General features: G+C 43.3%; 1 protein-coding gene across 2 annotated transcripts in view; it reads right to left on the bottom strand.

Moving 5' to 3' along the window:
* EVA1A (eva-1 homolog A, regulator of programmed cell death) overlaps positions 1 to 18,797 on the bottom strand; it is a 218,605-nt gene that overhangs the window by 105,622 nt on the left and 94,186 nt on the right. For both annotated transcript variants that reach the window (XM_071547773.1, XM_071547774.1), the window contains one exon: positions 16,981 to 17,133. In XM_071547773.1, the coding sequence (XP_071403874.1) occupies positions 16,981 to 17,133 (153 nt within the window). The remainder of the gene's footprint in view (positions 1 to 16,980; positions 17,134 to 18,797) is intronic.

The following is an 18,797-nucleotide window of genomic DNA, read 5'->3' on the forward strand; positions in this document are numbered from 1 at the left end:
ATAATTTAGTAGATGCAGACTATGAGAGCACAGATGTACAAGATTTCCTTACTTAAAAGTCTTTGTGTGTTCATGGGGTGTGTGGGTGTGTGGGTGTGGGTGTGTGTTTCTGACTCTAACACACCTCTAATAAATTATAAACTGATGACAAAAAGAACACTGAAGAATCAGAAACCCCCATACATCTGTAAAAAGAAGGCTGCAATTAAAAGATGGCTTGTATTCACAGGGAAAAACTTATCTGTAATAAAAGTAATTATTTGTCACTACTCTATAAAGGTCTGAAAGGACTCTAAGACAGGTATCAGTATCTTCATTTTCACAGATTGAGATAAACAGCTTCATAGAAAAGGAAAAATACTAACTAGCATGTTAGTATTACTGCAGAGCATGAGGAAAGATCTTAGATCTTTGAAGGCTTACTCAAATGTATTTAAGCAAAAACACTACCAGTTTCACCATAAACTAAGAGACTGTCATAGGAACAGAATATATGTTAATATTTTAGTAAGTTAATACAGCTATAACATTCATATGCAATCCATACAGATTAATTTATCTGTCTGAGCAAGCCATGGATCACTGCAACGTGCAAAGTTATTACCAAATTCCCATCTCAGGGGTGCAAAGGAGATGGACACTGGAGTCTTGTTTAAGGAAGGGTATAACTCTGATTCAATTTGGGTGTGTTGATTTTATCCAGGTTTTGCTTCTGTGATGGGTGGACCATGGCTGGACATCAGGTGCCCCCCAACTAGAGTCCACCACTATGCAAGCAAAACCCTTCACTTCTGATTTTCTCTGCCTCCTTCCCTCCAGCGGCACAAGGGGACAGGGAATGGGGGCTACAGTCAGTACATCACATGTTGGCTCAACCCCTCCTTTCTCTTAAGAGGAAGGATTCAATCACAGACTATTCTGAGTTGGAAGGGACCCACGAGGATCATCGAGTCCAACTCTTAAGACAATGGCCCATAGAGGGAATTGAACCCATGACCTTGGCATTATTACAACCAAGTTTTAACCAGCTGAGCTAAACACCCTTCCCATGCTTCAGCATGGGAACAGATTGCTCTAGCTTGGGTACCCCACAGGGTTAGTCACAGGTCCTGCCAGGACCCTGCTCCAGCAAAGCCTTCCCACAAGGTCACAACCTCTTTTGGGTATCCCCCTGTTCCAGTGTAGGTTCCTCCATGGGCTGCAGGTGGGGAGTCTCACCTCCTCTGAGTGGAAAGGAGGAGCAGCTCCTGCTCCTACTTCTTCACTGATCTGGGTGTCTGCAGGGCTGTTGCTCTCACTCCCGTCTTTCCTGGCTGCAACTGCTGTTGCATTGTAACTTCTTTCCCTTTCTTAAATCCCTTATCCCTTGAGGCACTTCCACCACCTCTGATGGGCTCAACCCTGGCCAGTGGTGGGTTCCTCTTGGAGCCACCTGGCATTGGCTCTGTCAGACATGAGGGAGGCTTCTGGCACCTTCTCATGGAAGCCACCCCTGTAGCTCCCCTTCTGCTGCCAAAACCTGGCCATGCAAACCCAATACAGGTTGTTTCATTTTGAGGGAAAGAGATGAGGAGATTTTGGGTAGGTTTTTTAGCCTTTGTAACATGCACAAGAGCTGTCTCAAGTCCCTGTCTCTGGCCCCAGCTGCAGACAGTTGTCATCAGTGTCCCTGTCTGCTCATAAAAGATGTTGTATTTCTAAATCTAATGAGACTTACTATGAAGTGGAATAATTATTATACTATCATCTACCATGTAAGTAGAAATGTTTCAAGCACATTCATTCCATGCAAGTAGTAATGTTTCTTACATCAGGAATTTAGAATATGGAAGGCTTCAAAAGTAACTATTTTCTCAAGTATTATTTTCTATCAGATGGGTTTGCCTTTTTTCTCAGCGAGGGTGAACACAGTTTGCACAGACAAGGTCTTGAGCTTTTAGGTGCAAGAGTGATAATTTGCTTTCTCTGTCCAGTCAGGACCAAGCTTAGGGGGAAGCTGACAAGAAGACATTTCTTCAACATCAAATTGTTGCTAAAAGCAACAGGACAGCTGCAGAGAAAGGAATACAAACCCCTTTAGGTCACTAACTAGGAGGCAGGGAAAGGGAAAATGAACCCCAAAAGGTATTGAGTGCTAGAATAAAGCGTAACAACAAAAGCCAAGAGAGTCATGGAAAAGCCACAGAAAAAGCCACAGAAAATCAAGCCTAGAGGGTAACACGTCTTTTTTTCTCAAATCAAAGGCAGCATTTTATTTTGCATGCTGCAAACGACAAAAGAACAAGGCTCCATGTGAACATTTTCATACTGAACCATGCAAACCTCCTTAGGGAATTTCTGATCCAATGAGTGTCAGAGGTTCCAATGGAAACATCTGGCACGCAGCAATCATGAGCCATTGTCTTTTTGCAAATGTCCAGTTAGAGAAACTCATCAAATCAAAGCACTGCAGAGGATTTCATGGAGAGTGCCTATTCTTTTTATTTGTTATTGTTCCCACACAAAACAGAGAACATCCCACAGCTGTCTGCCCAGGGGCCTTGCCCACGGGCACTGGAGCACACTGCCTTCATGGAAGGGTGGGGAATCACCCATTACTGGTCCTGTGAGAGGCACAACAAGGCTTTTGCATGCGTCATCCCAGAGATGGTCAGCCTTTGGGACTTTCCTCATGTGGGAATGTGCAGCAACAAACTACAGGCAGCTCTCCACCTTAACAAACTGGACTGAATCTTCAGATGCCAAAGTTGTAGATTCAGCACTTTGAAAACCCTTCTAGGAGGTTTATTTGTCATATACCCTCACAGTCACATTGACAGCTTTTCTAGCTATCGGGAGTCATGTCCTGGTATTGATGACCTCCTTCCTCCCACACAGTTCTGAGCAGGCCATGATCTCCATTCTTCTTGACTTTAGCAGCAACCTCTGCATTAGGAAACCAAACAGAGCTTAAATCTGGACACACCATTGTCCCTCTTGTTTAGGTGCTACCCTGTTCCCTAGAATGATTTTGCCAATAAGCACTACCCTGAACAGATACTACAGCCTGAGTTATAACAGGGCTAGTCCCAAACATCAGTTTACAGAAGGTCCCCACAGCATTTTGGATGGAGAGCAGAGGAATGTGAGTATGTGGTGAGAGTTTAGTTGCATGGACATGAGGTCAGCCAGCCACAGGACCAGGTAGCAGCAGGTTCTTTCTCATGTACCCGGTCGAGAGCAGCTGAGCAGGTGAGCACAATCCTGATGGTACCTTTATCAGGAAGTAGCAGCACTCTTTTTTGGCCCAGGAAAGAACAGCTCTGTCCATGACATCCACTGAAAACAACATGCCATACTGCCTACAGGAGGCTGTGACATCCTGCTCTAGTCCCCTCACCAGCCCCACAGCCAAGGCAGATGTATCTTGGGCTGTAAGAGCCTCCTCTATGTAGCCCTATATACTCACCCTCTTCCAGGTAGTGCCATCAGCCAGAGCAGGTCCTAACACTGAAATCCTTACTGGTGTTTTACCAGTGGCCAGGTCCAGCCTACACTGTTTGGGTACATGTTCACTGGTAAATGAAAACTTACACTGGACCATCACTGGCCCTGAGGACAACTGTGGTGGAACAGCCCATAGCCATGCTATTAAACACTCTTACCCTTCAAAAGAGGGAGGTGGTACTCAGTCCCTGTCCTACAACCAACCTCAAAACATCCATGGAAGTGTTCAAGGCAGGTTAGATGGGGCTTTGGGTAACTTGGTCTTTGTTGCCCCATGGCAGGCGCATTGGAACAAGATGATCTTTAAGATCCTTCTAACCCAAAACATTCTTGGGTTCTATGACCTTTGGGAATGATTAGGAAAGACTTAGCGGGGCTAAGGCAACAAATTCTGCCATGGATCATGCTACAATTTTTCAGTACAGATCTATTTCCAGGCCCTGGTACTGCTAGTTTACAGGTGTATATGTAACCCTACATACCCAGCTTCTCTGGGCACAGACCAGGCCTCCATATTCACAAATGTCTATAGTGAAGTCCTCAACTCCCCAGTTGCCAGGCTGCTCCAACTCAACCTGTACTGACCAAAATGAGCAGTAAAGCAGAAGAGACCCTTTATGCTTCGATTACAGATGGTGATGAAAGCCTCTAGCATAGAAAATAGAGCACCGAGATTGGAAAAACCTCTTTTACATGGACTTTTTGCAAACCTTAATATCCAAAATATATCCCGGGTAAAAAGTCATCTGTTGTGACTGCAGGACACAAGCCATCCCATAATTTAGCTAAAAGCAATATCTGTAGCCTCTCCAGTCCAGCCTCCTGCCAAAAGCATAGTCAGCTTTGATGTTACATCAGGTTGTTCAGGAATTCACTCAGGCAAGTTTTGAAAATCTCCACAGAGGAATATTCCCCAAACTCCTTGGACATTTGTTCCAGGGCTAAACCCCTCTCCAGGTGAAGAATCTCATCCTTGTTTCTAATCAGGTTTCTATTGCTGCAACTCATGTTCATTGTTTCTGGTGTTAGTTTGGCTGTTTCTTTCTCTGTGTTTCCAAGACAGGTCTTCTGTGGAGCCACCTATTTAGTTGTAGAAAACAGCCATAAGATCCCATCCTGAGTTTTCTCTTCTGGAGACTGAACAACTCCAGGTCCCTCAGCATTCCCCCATATACTGTGTGGTCCAGCCCCCTACCCAGCATGGCAGACCTTCAGTGGACTTGCTCTTTACCTCAAGAGGTATCTCTTTACCTGGAGAGCCCTGAACTGGACATTTTGGTATTCCAGTCATACTATAACAACTGTCCTGCCCAATTTGGTACCACCTACAAACTCTGTCCCATTATCCACATCATTACTGAAGATTTTAAGCAGACTCTGCTTTTAGGTGGCTGCCAGCTTGACTTCAATATAGCATGGTGGAGGTTTCTTGTAGTACCCCATTTCCCTGGCTTTTGCAGCAAACAGCCTCAATTTAGGCAAGTCTGACTGTTTTCACTGACCTCCAGATCCTAATGAGCACCAAAATCTGGTGGATACAGAAGTGACAGAAAGTCATCTGTGGTACCCATTTCAGAAGATACAGCTAAACTCTACTGACAACAACAAGCATTTACCATTTACTAACACAGTAAATCCACATACTCTTCTCATTTTCCTCATAGTAAGACCTTAGCCATTCTCTTGGAAGCTGTCATATTTTTTTAGCCTTGAAAAAAAGATTGGGCTCTAGAAACAAATTTCAACCACATATTTACTTCAAAGACTTTCTTTTAGTCACAAGGGGGAACATTTCCTGGTTTTCACTCCACAGTTTCAAAGTAAAAATGCCTTGTGCATTCCCATAAATGCCAGCACAAGCAGATACCAGTCTTTTGAGGGAGGACAATACCAATACTGAAATTAACTTTGTCTCCATTCTTGGTTTTCTTGGTCTCTCAACATGTTTGTCCTACATATTGAACTGAAAAATATAAGAGCAGCAATGAAAACCTCCATATGACCATCTTCCTTACACACTTCAAAAGGTTTGTGATAAGGAGCTCATTTAGCTGGATGCCAAAATGTCATATTCAAGCATCTTTATTCCCTCACTAACTAGCTCTGAAGATGTCAATAATACATCTGAGAGGTGATAGATGAGACTACAGCACCTTCATAAATCACAGTCACCACCATGTCATTTGAAGGTCCAGAAGTTACAACACGATATCTTCTTCTGCCTCCCTGTTATGGGTTCCCCCAGGTGGGCCTAGATTTGGGCTTTGAAGTCTGGACTAGGCTGAAGCTGTCAGCTGACTTGAGCTGGGCTGAGCTAACAGCTGACCTCTTCTAGCCAGTAACTTTGTATTCCATACCACATTATGACATCATCTCCAGGGAAGTAGGAACCAGTGTGGGAGTGGTTAAGGCAGTCGCTTCTCAGCCCTCCTCTTGGGAGGACACACGATGTTGTCCCAGGGGGGATGGAGAGGACCAGGCCCACCACTGGCTCACAGGGTATCTCAGGAAAGTAAAATGTGTTGTTCTGGGTCTCTCCTTTCTGCTTGAGTTTGTCTCCCTGGGGAATAAGGTTTTTCTTAAGTAATGTGTAGTTAAGACAGTAGAATTTGTGTGTTCGTTAAGAAGTTGAGGTGGGGAACTTGTTGTTGCAGACTTGTGTGAGTGTATATTTGTACTCTCTTCTAATTGTCTCTTTCTTTCTGTGAAAAATATATGTAGTTTTAGTATAAATGCCATTTGAAGTGGTTTTTTTCTTTCCCCTCTCCTTTCCTCCCTTTCCCTGGTGTTAGGAGGGAGGCTTTTCTCTCTGTGCTTGGGGGAGTTGGCAGTTGCTTATCTCAAACCAAGACACCCCATGTCTCAGGAGTAAAAAAACACTGAATGTCACTCATGTCAGCTGTTATAAAGTTCATGTAGGCAATTTAACTTCCAAATGTAAATAAGACCTTAGGGAACTCATTTAAGTGAGAGCTCCAAGTATATTAGTATCTCTTCTGGAAGTGAATCCAGGTCAGAAGTCTTCACCTCCAGGTGCCCTTTCTCAGAGCTCAGAGAGGTAAGAAAACAGAGGCTCTCTTAACCATAAATCATGCAGTTAGCCTGTCAAAAACAGCAAGCCCAGCAAGGTGGTGCCACAGGGTTGGGCTGTGGTCCCCTTCAGCTGGCCATATTTGGTTTTTTCCTGGTCTTCAGAAGTAGAAAACTAAACATGGCTCTCTGATTGTACCAGATGCCACGCTCATTCAGGGAAACACTGCAGCTGGACTCCATGATCTTAGAGGTCTTTTCCAGCCCTAACCATTCCATACTCCATGATCTCTTTCCTTCTGCTGCCTGTTTGCTTGCTAAATGCAAATTTCAAATGTTGTAAGAGATACCACCCAGCACCCGTGGCAAACAAGTGATCCCATGTGTCAGAGACATGGGAAGGACACTCACAGATGCCAACACTGTGTTATTAAGTCTGAGGTAAGGACTGCTAAGCAGAGCCAGGGCCCTACCAAAAACTTTTTTAAGCCCACGTAGCTCAAACCCCACAGTAAAGCAATAAAAATTGCTTTAAGACCTCATAGATGATATAGAGCCCACTCAGAGGGGTTGGGCCAGAGTAACCCTTGGCTTTCATTAGTCTTGACTTGTTTCAGTACACCACCAGAGAGCAAATATGAATCCTGGCTATGGTGAAACTTCTACATGTGAAAGTGTTTAAAGGCATCAGCTGTGCTTTTGGAATATGGTGTTTTAAACTAAAGTTGAGGATTTGTGAAGAGTGGGATCAGCTCACTTTATTCTCTTTACTTCTGGCTCCACTTCCTAGAAATTGTCCGTCTTTGCCTTGCTCCTGGTACAAGGTGAATTTCCTTTCCCCTAGCGCAGACCACTGGCCAGTTTCATTTCACAGCCCTTAGTCCAAGCTCTCAGTGGGTAATTCATCTTACCAGCTGCATTTAGAAAGATACATCTCCTTGATCTATTCCCTTTATCAGCCCAGCCTCTGCCAGGGTAAAAACCCAAATCAGGGCAGCAGAGCCACGATGGAGGGTTTTACCAGCTGCAGCTTGCAGACATAGTTGGCTTTAAAACAGGAATCAGTTTCAGTGATGTAATGTCCATATCATCAAGCTTACCACAATGAATGGATTTTAGTCAGTTTAAGGCTGCTTCCCAGCATGACTATTTCTTTATTACTTCGCCCTGGTTAAAAAAAAAAAAAAAAGAAACTGTAGCCAATGCCTATTAATCACATCCTTAACTTTGGTTACTCAGTGTTATTTGTTTTTCTCCAATATGGGTGACACATACAAATCTGAGCCACACATTGCCATTTTTGATTGCAAGCCAATCAGGGTTTGAAAGAATGTTTCTAAACAGCTTAATTTTTGAATTTTGGAATCTTAGATTCTCCGTTGGAGATTGGAGCCTCTTCCATAGTGGCAGACATCACAGATGGATCCACAACTAGATCTAGACACCCAGTTTTGAGAAGGGCGATTAATCCCACAGTGAAGTTGGGCATATTACAGATGTTTGAGAACATCTGTGCATCTGTTAACCTCATGATCATACTCATCTGGAACAGCCATGTTGAGCCTGCAAAGGCAGGTTCCTGCACAGATGAGATGGGCTGTCCGGAGCAAGCAGGACCAAGCACACCTGGACAAGTGAATATGCTGTAAAGTTGTCAGGTAGTGGCTTTCCACAGGCTCTCCAAGAATCTGGAAAGGCAGCAGAGCACAGAGCACAACAATGCATGTGTGCCCTTAAAAATAAGCAAAATAGAGCCTGAGAAGAAAAGTCCACCCACTCATCAGAGGATGAACTTTCTGAGTCTGTGAATTTGAAAAAAATAAGGAGCACTCATCCTACTCTTCCAACTAACAAAGTGCAAGACCTTGAAGTAACCAAAAGACTAAATGATTGGCTGTAATTAAAGGCATTAGAAAGAGAATCACTGCCTAAGATACTATTTCCAGCAATGCATGTGAGGTAAGTGATTAGGAACTGGAATGGGACTGGTGGTACCTGATTAAAAAATTAACTCTGTGCCAAGTTTGGCTCAGTGTCATAAGGAGCAGACCTACATCTCAAATTTAATCACTAGACCCCTAACTTTTCTTGCAGTCTTTTGAGGAGTAAGTGAAAGTAACAACCTAAGATAACTATTCCCTTGAGGGAAGTCATTTACAACCAATGTAAGTTGTTTGTGCTCTTGGAGGACACTTCTCCCAGTCAGAGGACAGGATTTTTCTCCAAATCACACAGCCTGGTTTCTCGGTAAAGAATCAAAGAAGAAAAGTTACTTACTGAGAGCAATGAAGCAGAGAGGACAGTATGAAAGATGGAAGATGAGGGAATCAGTTACCTAAGGGGAGAGAAATTTAGTTCCTGCAGAGAAAGCTGACAGGTCCCTGAATCAGCGCTGTGGTATTCACTTGTCTGCCAAAAGAGAAAGCAAACTTCAATGGAATGGCAAGAAGGGCACAAGCGGAAGTAACTGCAACCACACAGGTGAGGCAGCTGCCTCAATTCTTCCACCTTTTACCTGGGAGTGACTGAAACTGCCTCAACCTGCAGGAGAATCTCTATGATGAACGGGAGGGAAGGAAGCTCTCCTGCTTTTGGACAGTTTCTCATGTTTTTTCAAAGATGCTCCATTAGCTGTGGTTGATACAAGGTTCAGCTCCCTCATAAAGCAGCAGCTGCTAAAGGTATCTAAGCCTCTGCTTCAGCCAAAATTAGCCACCCAGCAGCCTGTGAAGGATGTCTTCACAGAGTATTGATGAGTCAGTCTGCACTCTGAGCAGTATGTCAAATCCCAGGCATTTTCAGCTTAGCCCATGCCTGTTAAGTTTGATGTTGTATTTAAAAGCCAGTGCAGAAGACTGTTAATAAAGATGAACTTTGTTCACTTTCTCTCTCAGTGAGCAGCCTGGGAAGGTAATTTCTTTATCAGTGTAGTGCTGTCACACAGTATCTGAACTGAAATACACTGGATTTTTCTTCCTTGCCATGGCACAGAAGCCCCTGTAGAAGATGCAAGAAGTGAGTTGGATCTAGATCCACAGGGAGCATGGAAGAGGGGGAAAAACCAAACTACAAATACTTGAGTAACCTTATGACCAACCAATGTGAAGATCAACCAGTGGAAACAAAAGACTGCCCTTAAACAAAAAAAAAAAAAAAAAAGATGCAGAAGCAGATGTTTAAAGAGGAATGTTCAGGAGCAGAAACCGAAGACAAATAAAAGGTGTAGTTCCCTGCTGCTATTTGTAATGATGATAAATTGTCATCATCATCATTGCAAATAGCAGCAGAGAACTTCAAGTTGATGCAGCTGAATGGAGCATCTATGTCTTGCAGAATGTCACTGAAAACAACTGGCTAAAAAGGAAGTCTATGTCCAAACAATTAGAAGGATGTGCAGAGAAGGTCAGCTTTACATTAAAAAGTACAGTTTAAAGCATGAGAAAAAGATTAGTCACCACACACTTCATAAAACTTTGGAAACTTCAGCTGCAGGCCAGAAAAGAGAAAATGATCTTACAAGAAACCAATCACATTTAGAAACTGCAGCTGAAGGATCGATTACAGGTTTAATTACAAATCCTATGGTTACATTTAGAAACATTTGGTTTATTAATGTGAACTTAAATCATCTTATCACCTTTGTATCTGGAACCAGAGCTCATATAAAATATATGAGGCTCCAGTTTTGCAGAGACTGACTCAGAGTGTGAGAAGTTGAGCAAATTAATAACATTTCTTGGGTTTGGGGCCTAAAGTGAGAATCTGAGGACAGTTTCAAACATGTTTCCAAGAAGTCTCAGAGAAAAAAGAAGTCTTGGTCTGGCAATGACAGTAAAAATTTATCATTTATTTTGCAGCTGAGTTGATCGTGGGCTACAAGGCATTCAAGATAAGAAGCAAAGAAGCCAACAAGCTTTAGCTTTACTTAGTACAAGATAAGGGATGGTGCATTCAATGCATCTACTGCTCTGTGAAGTCCTTGAGTTCATTTGTCTTTCCTATTCATTACAGCCCAACAAAAGTCTTCTCCTGAATACGGGGGCAGTTAACATGTGCCTAGATTTAGGCTGAAGGAAGGTCTGAACTTCAGAAGCTGTGGGACTGGCCCATTTTTCAAAGAGACTACCCAGCTAACACAGCCTGCAAGTCACTTCTTGCCCCGGCTCCTAAAATAAAGCACAGTGTGCCTGCAAGCTCACAGGTTTCACATTACCTTTGTTTCCCAGGCTCAGCATTCACCATCATGGTAATATTGCAGTATTCCTGAGTGACATCTGAATTATTTTAAGAGGGACTTTATCGCTTCTGAACAAGTTACACTGGTTTGTGTTCAGAGTTACTTCCTGGAAATAAATTGAGGTGCTGTAGATTTAAATATATTAAGTTCTGCCCTTTTATTGTTAGGATTATATTCTGGGTTTGCTTTTAACTAATAGTTAGACAATATGCATTTTTGATACCATCAGCTACTAAAGAAGTTGATACTACTGTTACAAATACCTTCTTTACTTCTTCAAATATCATACCAACAGCATCACAGAGCCTGCTAGTGCTATTTAAATTACTGCTTTCCGAAATTTTATTTGCAGTCACTGCATGGGGTCACACTCCACTGTAAAGAGTGTTTTAAAACAAGTTTGAACTTTGGCTTAGGGAAAGATCTTGCCCAGATTCACATTTGAAAGGATTTTTTCTTTTTTTTTCCTTTTCTTTTTTAATAGCTATTGTGTGCATATAAAAACAACTTTATATAAATCATTTTTATGACTCTATGGAATCCAACAATAGCTTGAGTTTTCTAGAAACAGCTGTAAAGTGATTTTAATTACCTCCTGGTGTTCTGAGACAAAAAGTGAAGCACGTAAAATATTTAAAACTGAGAAACAACTTTCTGAAAGCAGGCTTTGTCCCACTTTAATTCAGCATTCTAAATGGGAATTGCATTTCAATTTAAATTTAATAAGGTATGATATGTGAATTGAACAGCAACTGATATTTATTTAGCCTTCAAACTTGGATACTTGTGGGGTTTATCACATACAAGCAGATTGGCCTCTAAAAACATGTTCTTAATCATGAGTTATACAGATAATAAAGTAGTTTCTGCACCGAATGTAAATGAAGCGTATATAGAGTCACATCTAAGGGCTGAGGTGCTTTGGAAGCCTTGTGCATACCCTAGAGAGGAACTACATGGTCTGACCCACACACACACCTGCTGCTCACCCCACAGACATGGCCTTACAGCTGGTTCAAAGGCCACATGGTGAAATCGGGATGAAACACAACAGTGTTTCAGTCACAAGCACTTGGATCTGCTAAAGGTTGACTGTGCTACGTGGCTTTATCTGATCCCCACAGATTGCAGTGGATATCCTGCCCCTTCCTGCCATCCCAGTCCCCCATCAGCACCAGAGGTTACTTCTCATCGTTGCAGCTCCACAGTTTGGAGCCCTTCTAAGTATTTGACTGAAGACCTAGATAAGAGCACAGCCACAAACTTGTACTGATGGAAAAACGGGATGGAAAATGGCCATGGATGGTGAAGCAGAAGAGAGACAGAAATGCCCAGTTGAAGGGGCAGCAGTCTCTTAAAACCTGCTCTTGTGCTGGCAGGAACAAGTACTGTAAAATAAAATGGATTTTTTACTGTATGTATTTCATACTTATTCATATGCTAGATCTGATCACAGATAAACAAACTAGAAAGATCCATTATTTATATGGTGTAATAAATATTTATATGAGGACTGTGCTCGAGTCATATATACATCTGCATTAAGAGGAGGAAATCAAAACAAACTGGGTTGGATCACCTTCTGTCACTAGAAGCATTAGAATGAAAAACGCCAGGGAATGAGCACCTAAAGGACTGGCTCATTTGCTGAACTCATTCCTCTGCTCTTCCATTATCAAATCCCTTGAGTGAGAGAACACCACTGACCATCTGAGTTTCCTCAAGGCTGTGTAAACACATCCATTTCCCTCCTTATAGAGGCACAGGAGAGAACATATGTACAGTGACAAGGACATTTCTCAGCAAACTGCTCGGCTTAACCCACACCCCACAACCCAGAGCTGGGCTGTGGAGTCAGGGCTCCCATGGTCTTGCACTGACTCCAAAACCAAATCCAGATTCCTTCTACCCAGGATAAGCAATCAAATTGCTTTGGGCAATATTTTTGTATACATGCTGGAGAGAGACAGGGGTCCTGGAGAAGCAGTCCTGGATCCTATGCTAGAGGTCAGCAGAACACACCCATCTCACTCCCCGTTGTTCAGAGGGAAGCTACTATAAAACTGAATAATGTGAACATGTCAGGTGTCCTGAATATAATCAAAGATATTGCTCCACTAAGTGATAAAAAGGGTAATCATTTTACATCCAAGCTCTTCCTCCACAGTCTCCAAATTAGATCATTATCTTGCACTCAGATACACATAGGAAAAGGCCATTTTTTAAATTGGCTTCTCTTGGTATAAACAAGTCACTCAGAGATGCAGGCAGAGGCAGCTGTAAACAGCACAAAAAAAGGGGCAAAGGGCTCACTATGCTGAGGGAAATTAATGGTTCATTGCTTGTAAATAGTCCTTTCCCTGGAGACCTCCCTATGCTCTGTGTATGCTCCCTGCACATGCTGGCAGCAAAGTGGGGGCTTTATTAAGAGAGTTGCAAATAAGGTCAAATTCCTTTAGGAGCTTTTCAGAGTTCCCAAGGCATGGAAGGAGGGGTCCAGCTGTTTGCAGGGGTTTCCCATTACAGTCAGAGACACAAGTTTCAGCATGTCTCCAGTTAAAAAGGGATCCTGGTGGATTTTGTCTTTAACATAACAAGGATAGGATGGAGTTCTTCACAATAACTTTCTCTTCACAGATGAGAAGCACATTCAGAGAGATATTAGACAAAGAGAAAGCATGTGTCTGGCATGGCATGGTGTGTGAAGTCTGACTTGGAGATCTTGCATCACCCAAAACCAGCACAACAATAGCTGGGTTAAAAGGGCTGCAACACCACAATACCTCAGGACCCACCTGAGCATCTAATGTGTCTCATGTCTCTGGAGAATCCAGGAAACTCACCATTGTTGGACTTTATTTTCTGAACACTTCTACAGGAGTACGAGATCTTGTTTTTCAAGGTGGAAACAACACAAACTGAATTATTTTTTAAACTTTTATATGCAATGCTCTATTAGGCCACCTCTCCTCCCCACATTAGACCTCAGTTCTTTAAAAGCCTCACCTGTAGAAGCTGCAAATTTCTAAATTCAATCCAAATGTGCAGGAAAAAAATGGAATCAAATTTTCTGAACTGGTTTTCATTAGGAGAGGAAGAAAAGATAACCTTCTCCACCTTTGGGGCAAGTAGGAGTTCTTCCCTCATCGAGTAGCTTGTTCTGCCTGGATATAAATAATCACTGCAAACTTGTCCAGGACCTACTTCCCAGCAAAAGGCCCTTCGCCAAGGCTCAGACTTGACACAAATCATCAGTCCCATGAAATTCAAACAGAATAAATCTTCCATGTACAGAACATAGCTGGGTTCTGCCTTACGGGAACTGGATGCTGCCACAAAGTCTGAGTCATACAGTCATATTTGTATGATCAGCTCATTGTGAATATCTGGGATCAAAGGCTGTCATGGAGTAGCCCTCCCCACACTGCAGGGCTGTAAAAACGTGCAGGAAAATGTTCTCTAGCTAGCAAAAGCTTTGATTTATAAATCGTGATGTTTCCACCTGCTCCTGAAGGAACAGAGTTGCCTGCTGGGCCAAGCAGGCATGTGGCAGGAGCAGTTTCTGGAGCAGGTTGAGGGACCCTGAGTGCTGCTCCCACAACCACTAGTGGCAGCTGGGAGCACAACCCACTCATTTCACTGCTGTAATTGCAGGCTGGACTGTGATGTCTTGCAGCATGCCCTGGGGAAGCATGGTGTGAATATGTTTTTCACTGATTTGGGCTGGAGAGGGATCCTGCACCAGTTTGCCCTGTTGGGCCAAGAGGAATGCTACCTACAGCCACAATTCACCTTCCTGTTCCTGCATCACTGGAGATCTGTCCTGTTGAGTCAGCTCACACAGGTGGATGAAGGGAAGGTCACAATAAGCAGAGACTGCCTGTAGCATTGGCAGAGTCGTGTCAAGGGGATCAACAAGCTATTTCCAAAGAGACCTGAACAACCACTCCCAAACATTACTGGGATTCAAGAGCTGGAGCGTGGGGAGTTGAAAGACCACGTGCTCACTCCCAGTATTTTTTTAGTTAAGCTCTCTCACACACACACACACTTCATTCAGGGTTTCAGCATGCAGGGAAACATCACTGTCATAAGCTATAGTCTGCCTTTCACCCTACACACACAGTGCCCAAATGTCTGGGAAAACCCAAGGAAGTCACTGCTCAATGGTGAGTTCCTCATCTCTTCTCCCCAGCCTTTCAGAGCTTGCAGCCAGCCACTGTCCCAGACACACTTCCCACCCTCCCTGTGTTGTTTTGCTGGCAGGACATACCCTCAGTACCCCAGCAGCACCAGGCTGAATTAACAGAGATACTTGAGACACCAGAAATTCCAAACATGTGGATATTTGCTCATGTCTAACATCTCAGGGATTTTTAGCATCTGTTCACAACTTAAAACCTTGCACTGGATTTAAGCATAAAGCTCCCTCAGCATTCCCATCCCTGGCTTGTTATTACAGTGCCTTGTACTGAGCCAGCTATCATAAGAGCTGACACTGGAGAAAGGCCCTGCCTCATCCCAGCAGCAGACTATGTGCTGAACTCTGGGATCCAACACCTCATTTCCTCAGGCAAACATCCCAATTTGTAGAGCTCACAAGGCCAGTTTGAAAACAGAAGGACATACTGGCACTGGATATGCTACAGCACATGCAAACCTGCTGTCAGACCCCATTGCTTGTTCTCCCAGATCCACTGACTCCTGTCCCATTTTCTGGTGCCACATACTCAGATCCCAGCCACTACAAGTTTTGGGACTTTGCATCTGGGCAAAGAGGTGTAAAACTTTGCAGCTTCACGTAGGGTTTTGTTTCATGTTGACACTGAAGAGCAGGTCCCTGTGCTGGTACCTTGTCACTGGTAAGTGCCTGTTCCTGCTCTCTCGGTAAGGGCAGAGGAATGAGGTGCTCAGATCTACTCCAGAAACCCATCCAGTTCTACTGACTGGGCAAGTTCTCACCCAGCAGCCCAACCACCACAGAAACCAGTGCACAGCCCATTCCAAACACCACATGAAAGAGGTCTAAGCTAACCTGCCACACATTTGTGTTTCAGCTTCTGCACCCTGGCACCTGGAGGACAACAGGAGCACATGCAGGGACACTGGTCACCACAGGAGTTGAGAGATAACTTGTTAAAGGACGTCGACACTGATGTCATGCATCTCACTCATGGGACTGGGTAGGAGACCCTGCATTACTCAGCTGTGCTGTAAGTACTCAGATTTTCACAACTACACAACTAAGGCACTCCCCACACTACAAATAACCTGACTGGCCTGATTCCACCTGTGGGTTCCTACTGACACCCATCACCTGTGTATCATATTTCCACTAAGTCATTTCACATGCTTTCATTTGAATAGCATTTAACTCCTTAAGGGCACTGGATCAGCAGCTGTAAAGCCAAAGATCCTCTGATAGAGCTGAACAGATCCCAGTACAACCAATAGCAGCAGATCAAGCTTCCCTATACAGCTCCCACTGAAGCCTTTCCCTCTCTGGAGGCAATTCCTTTGGAAAACCAGTTAACTCCCTCTCAGCTTTGCAGAGAAGGATCATGAGGAATGCTGAGTACAGGATTTTGTACTGCAAACTGTTGCTCTCTCTGCCACAGCCTAAAATATTTAAAGTCATTTCACATTGGCTCTAGAACAGACAGTTCTAGTGAATGTTTTTCAATTATTTAACTCCTGACTGTAAGAGATTGTGATAGCCTGAGAGTAGAGAAGATACTTGAAGGTACTTTAAGGCAACTGCAACATGATGAAACTTATCAACTTGGTTTTTTAATTTGCTCCCTTGCTTTAACTTCAGTAAAAGTTTAAATATGATGTAAAGGCTTCAGTGGCCACAAATGGCACATGACATCCACTGATAATGTGCTCCTCCATATTTTAGGCAGAGGTTTGGTGTATGAACCACCAGGATAACAGAAAACAGAACAAGAAATCCAAGCACCTTCAAGCTTATCATCTGATGTATCTGTTAGAAGCCTGAGGCTTGGTAACTTGGATAGAACACCTAGCTGAACTTCAGTTTGGTGCTCATGATGAAGTTTACCGCTGGGTAACAAGGTACCACACATCAGATGCACCACCATGGCAGGTTTTATGTCCCAGTCCTGCTTCTCTGATCAGGATCTGTGCCAGCACCACCATGATGACAGTAAATGAAATCACCCTGCCCAGCTCAGTGTTCTCTGCCAAGCCATTCCCCTGCTTACCAATCATGGGCATCCCTAGGTTTTGGTATGGGCACTCCAGGCTGCCTCCTTGTGTCCTTCCAAAGATAGCTGAGTAAATGGCTATCACCATGCTCTTCTTACAGCTCAGCCTCAGCTTGTCATCTTCACAGGCTACTTTACTCTTGTATTCATCTGGAAAGAAACAAACACTCCATTACTCAGCTGATCCAGAGGTGGGCACCCAGCAGGGAGGGTGGGAGCTCAGCAGAGGCAGCAACAGTTCTGGGCACAGGCCCAGGGGTGCACATCAGCTGCCAGCACAGCCCCAGCCTTAGCACTGCTTCTTGCTAGAGGAGCACAGATCTTTCCCATCATGCATTCTTTCTCTGGCATTATCAGTGCATTTAATGAACATATTTTAACCTAGCACATGTCAGTTCTGTTAAAGAGCCAAAACTTTCCTTTTGCAGACAAGTGAGGAGGCCTGGCAGTTGAGTGATTTCCTCCACATGGTGATATGGCAAAGGAAGGTAAAAACCTATCTTTAGGAACCTATCTCATCCATATCAGCCCTTTATTTACCAAACATTTACTCTACAACACAGGAGCTAAAATTCAAACATAATCATGCTTAACAGCCTTTTTTCACAGCAGCTCTTCCTTGGAAGATCCAATAGCAGCTATGCTAAATTTGTTATCTATGGAAGCTGCTCCTGCCTGTTACAAACACAGATATACAAAAGCTGCTTCCCAAATCCTTCTTGAAATCATCAGTTCAAGAATGCAAAATACATTCTTGCTCTTGTAAGGCCGGTACACACAGAACAGTCTCTCAGTTTACATCTCTCAAGAAGACTGGACAATCATTTCATAAGACATCACACATCATTCCATTCTCTTTACTTTTATTATTTGGATTATGGGAACCTCTAGAGGTCCCAGCCTAGAATAGGCCCTCCCCATGTGTGTCTGCCAACGAACCACTAAAAACAAACAATATTTTGAAGAGCTGAATCTTTACAGCTAGACATCTGCAATTGTGAAAGAAGGAAACTAAGAAAAAGGCAGTGGCATAAAGAGACTAAAAAAACTCAAGTGGCATGTCTGTGGACACTGCAGCCAACTCAGGGCAAAGCCAGGAATACAACCTCTACCTCCTCAGCCTCTGGAGTGTGACCTTCCACTTGCTTATGTTATTTACCATTATAAATGTAGCCACAACAGCATCCAGATTGCTTAATGGGAAGGGCCTGTGAGCCCTGGTAACCTCTCAGGCACGACCAGTCATTTCATCTTGAATGCCTTTAGTTGTACCAGGTCAAAGTTGTGCCACAGAGCACACGAGCAACCAAACACATAACCATCACCCTGTGTCTGGGGCTGCCCCTGGCCTTGTATCATTTCCTAGCATAGACATGGGTTTTGTCTCTCTCTGACACTGTTTCTGGGTGTCCAGTATCACACACACACACATATATACATGAGAACTTATGCAAAAGTTCACTTGCATCAAACTATGCAGTAACCGAGAACACCAGCTAATAATTACTTTATAGTTTGATATCTAAGTCTTTAAATTATGACAGTTAGCACTTAATGTGATATTTTTTTACTGTAGTGTGATTCTAGGTTCAAGAATCACTTTTCCTTATTGAAGATGGAAAGAAATTTTTCCACCAATGATGAATGATAAAAGAATTGATGTTGGAAGACTCCTTAGGAGGTCTTCTGGTTTGAACCATATTGAAGTAGGGCTGATTTCTACTTTAGATTAGATTTTTTTCAGAACAAACTTCATGGAAAAACCTCACTGTGTTTAAAGCCTTGTTTCTGCTGTTTTCCCTCACTCTCCTGCT

Source organism: Pithys albifrons, chromosome 2 (assembly GCF_047495875.1).
Source record: "Pithys albifrons albifrons isolate INPA30051 chromosome 2, PitAlb_v1, whole genome shotgun sequence".
Lineage (NCBI taxonomy): Eukaryota > Metazoa > Chordata > Aves > Passeriformes > Thamnophilidae > Pithys > Pithys albifrons.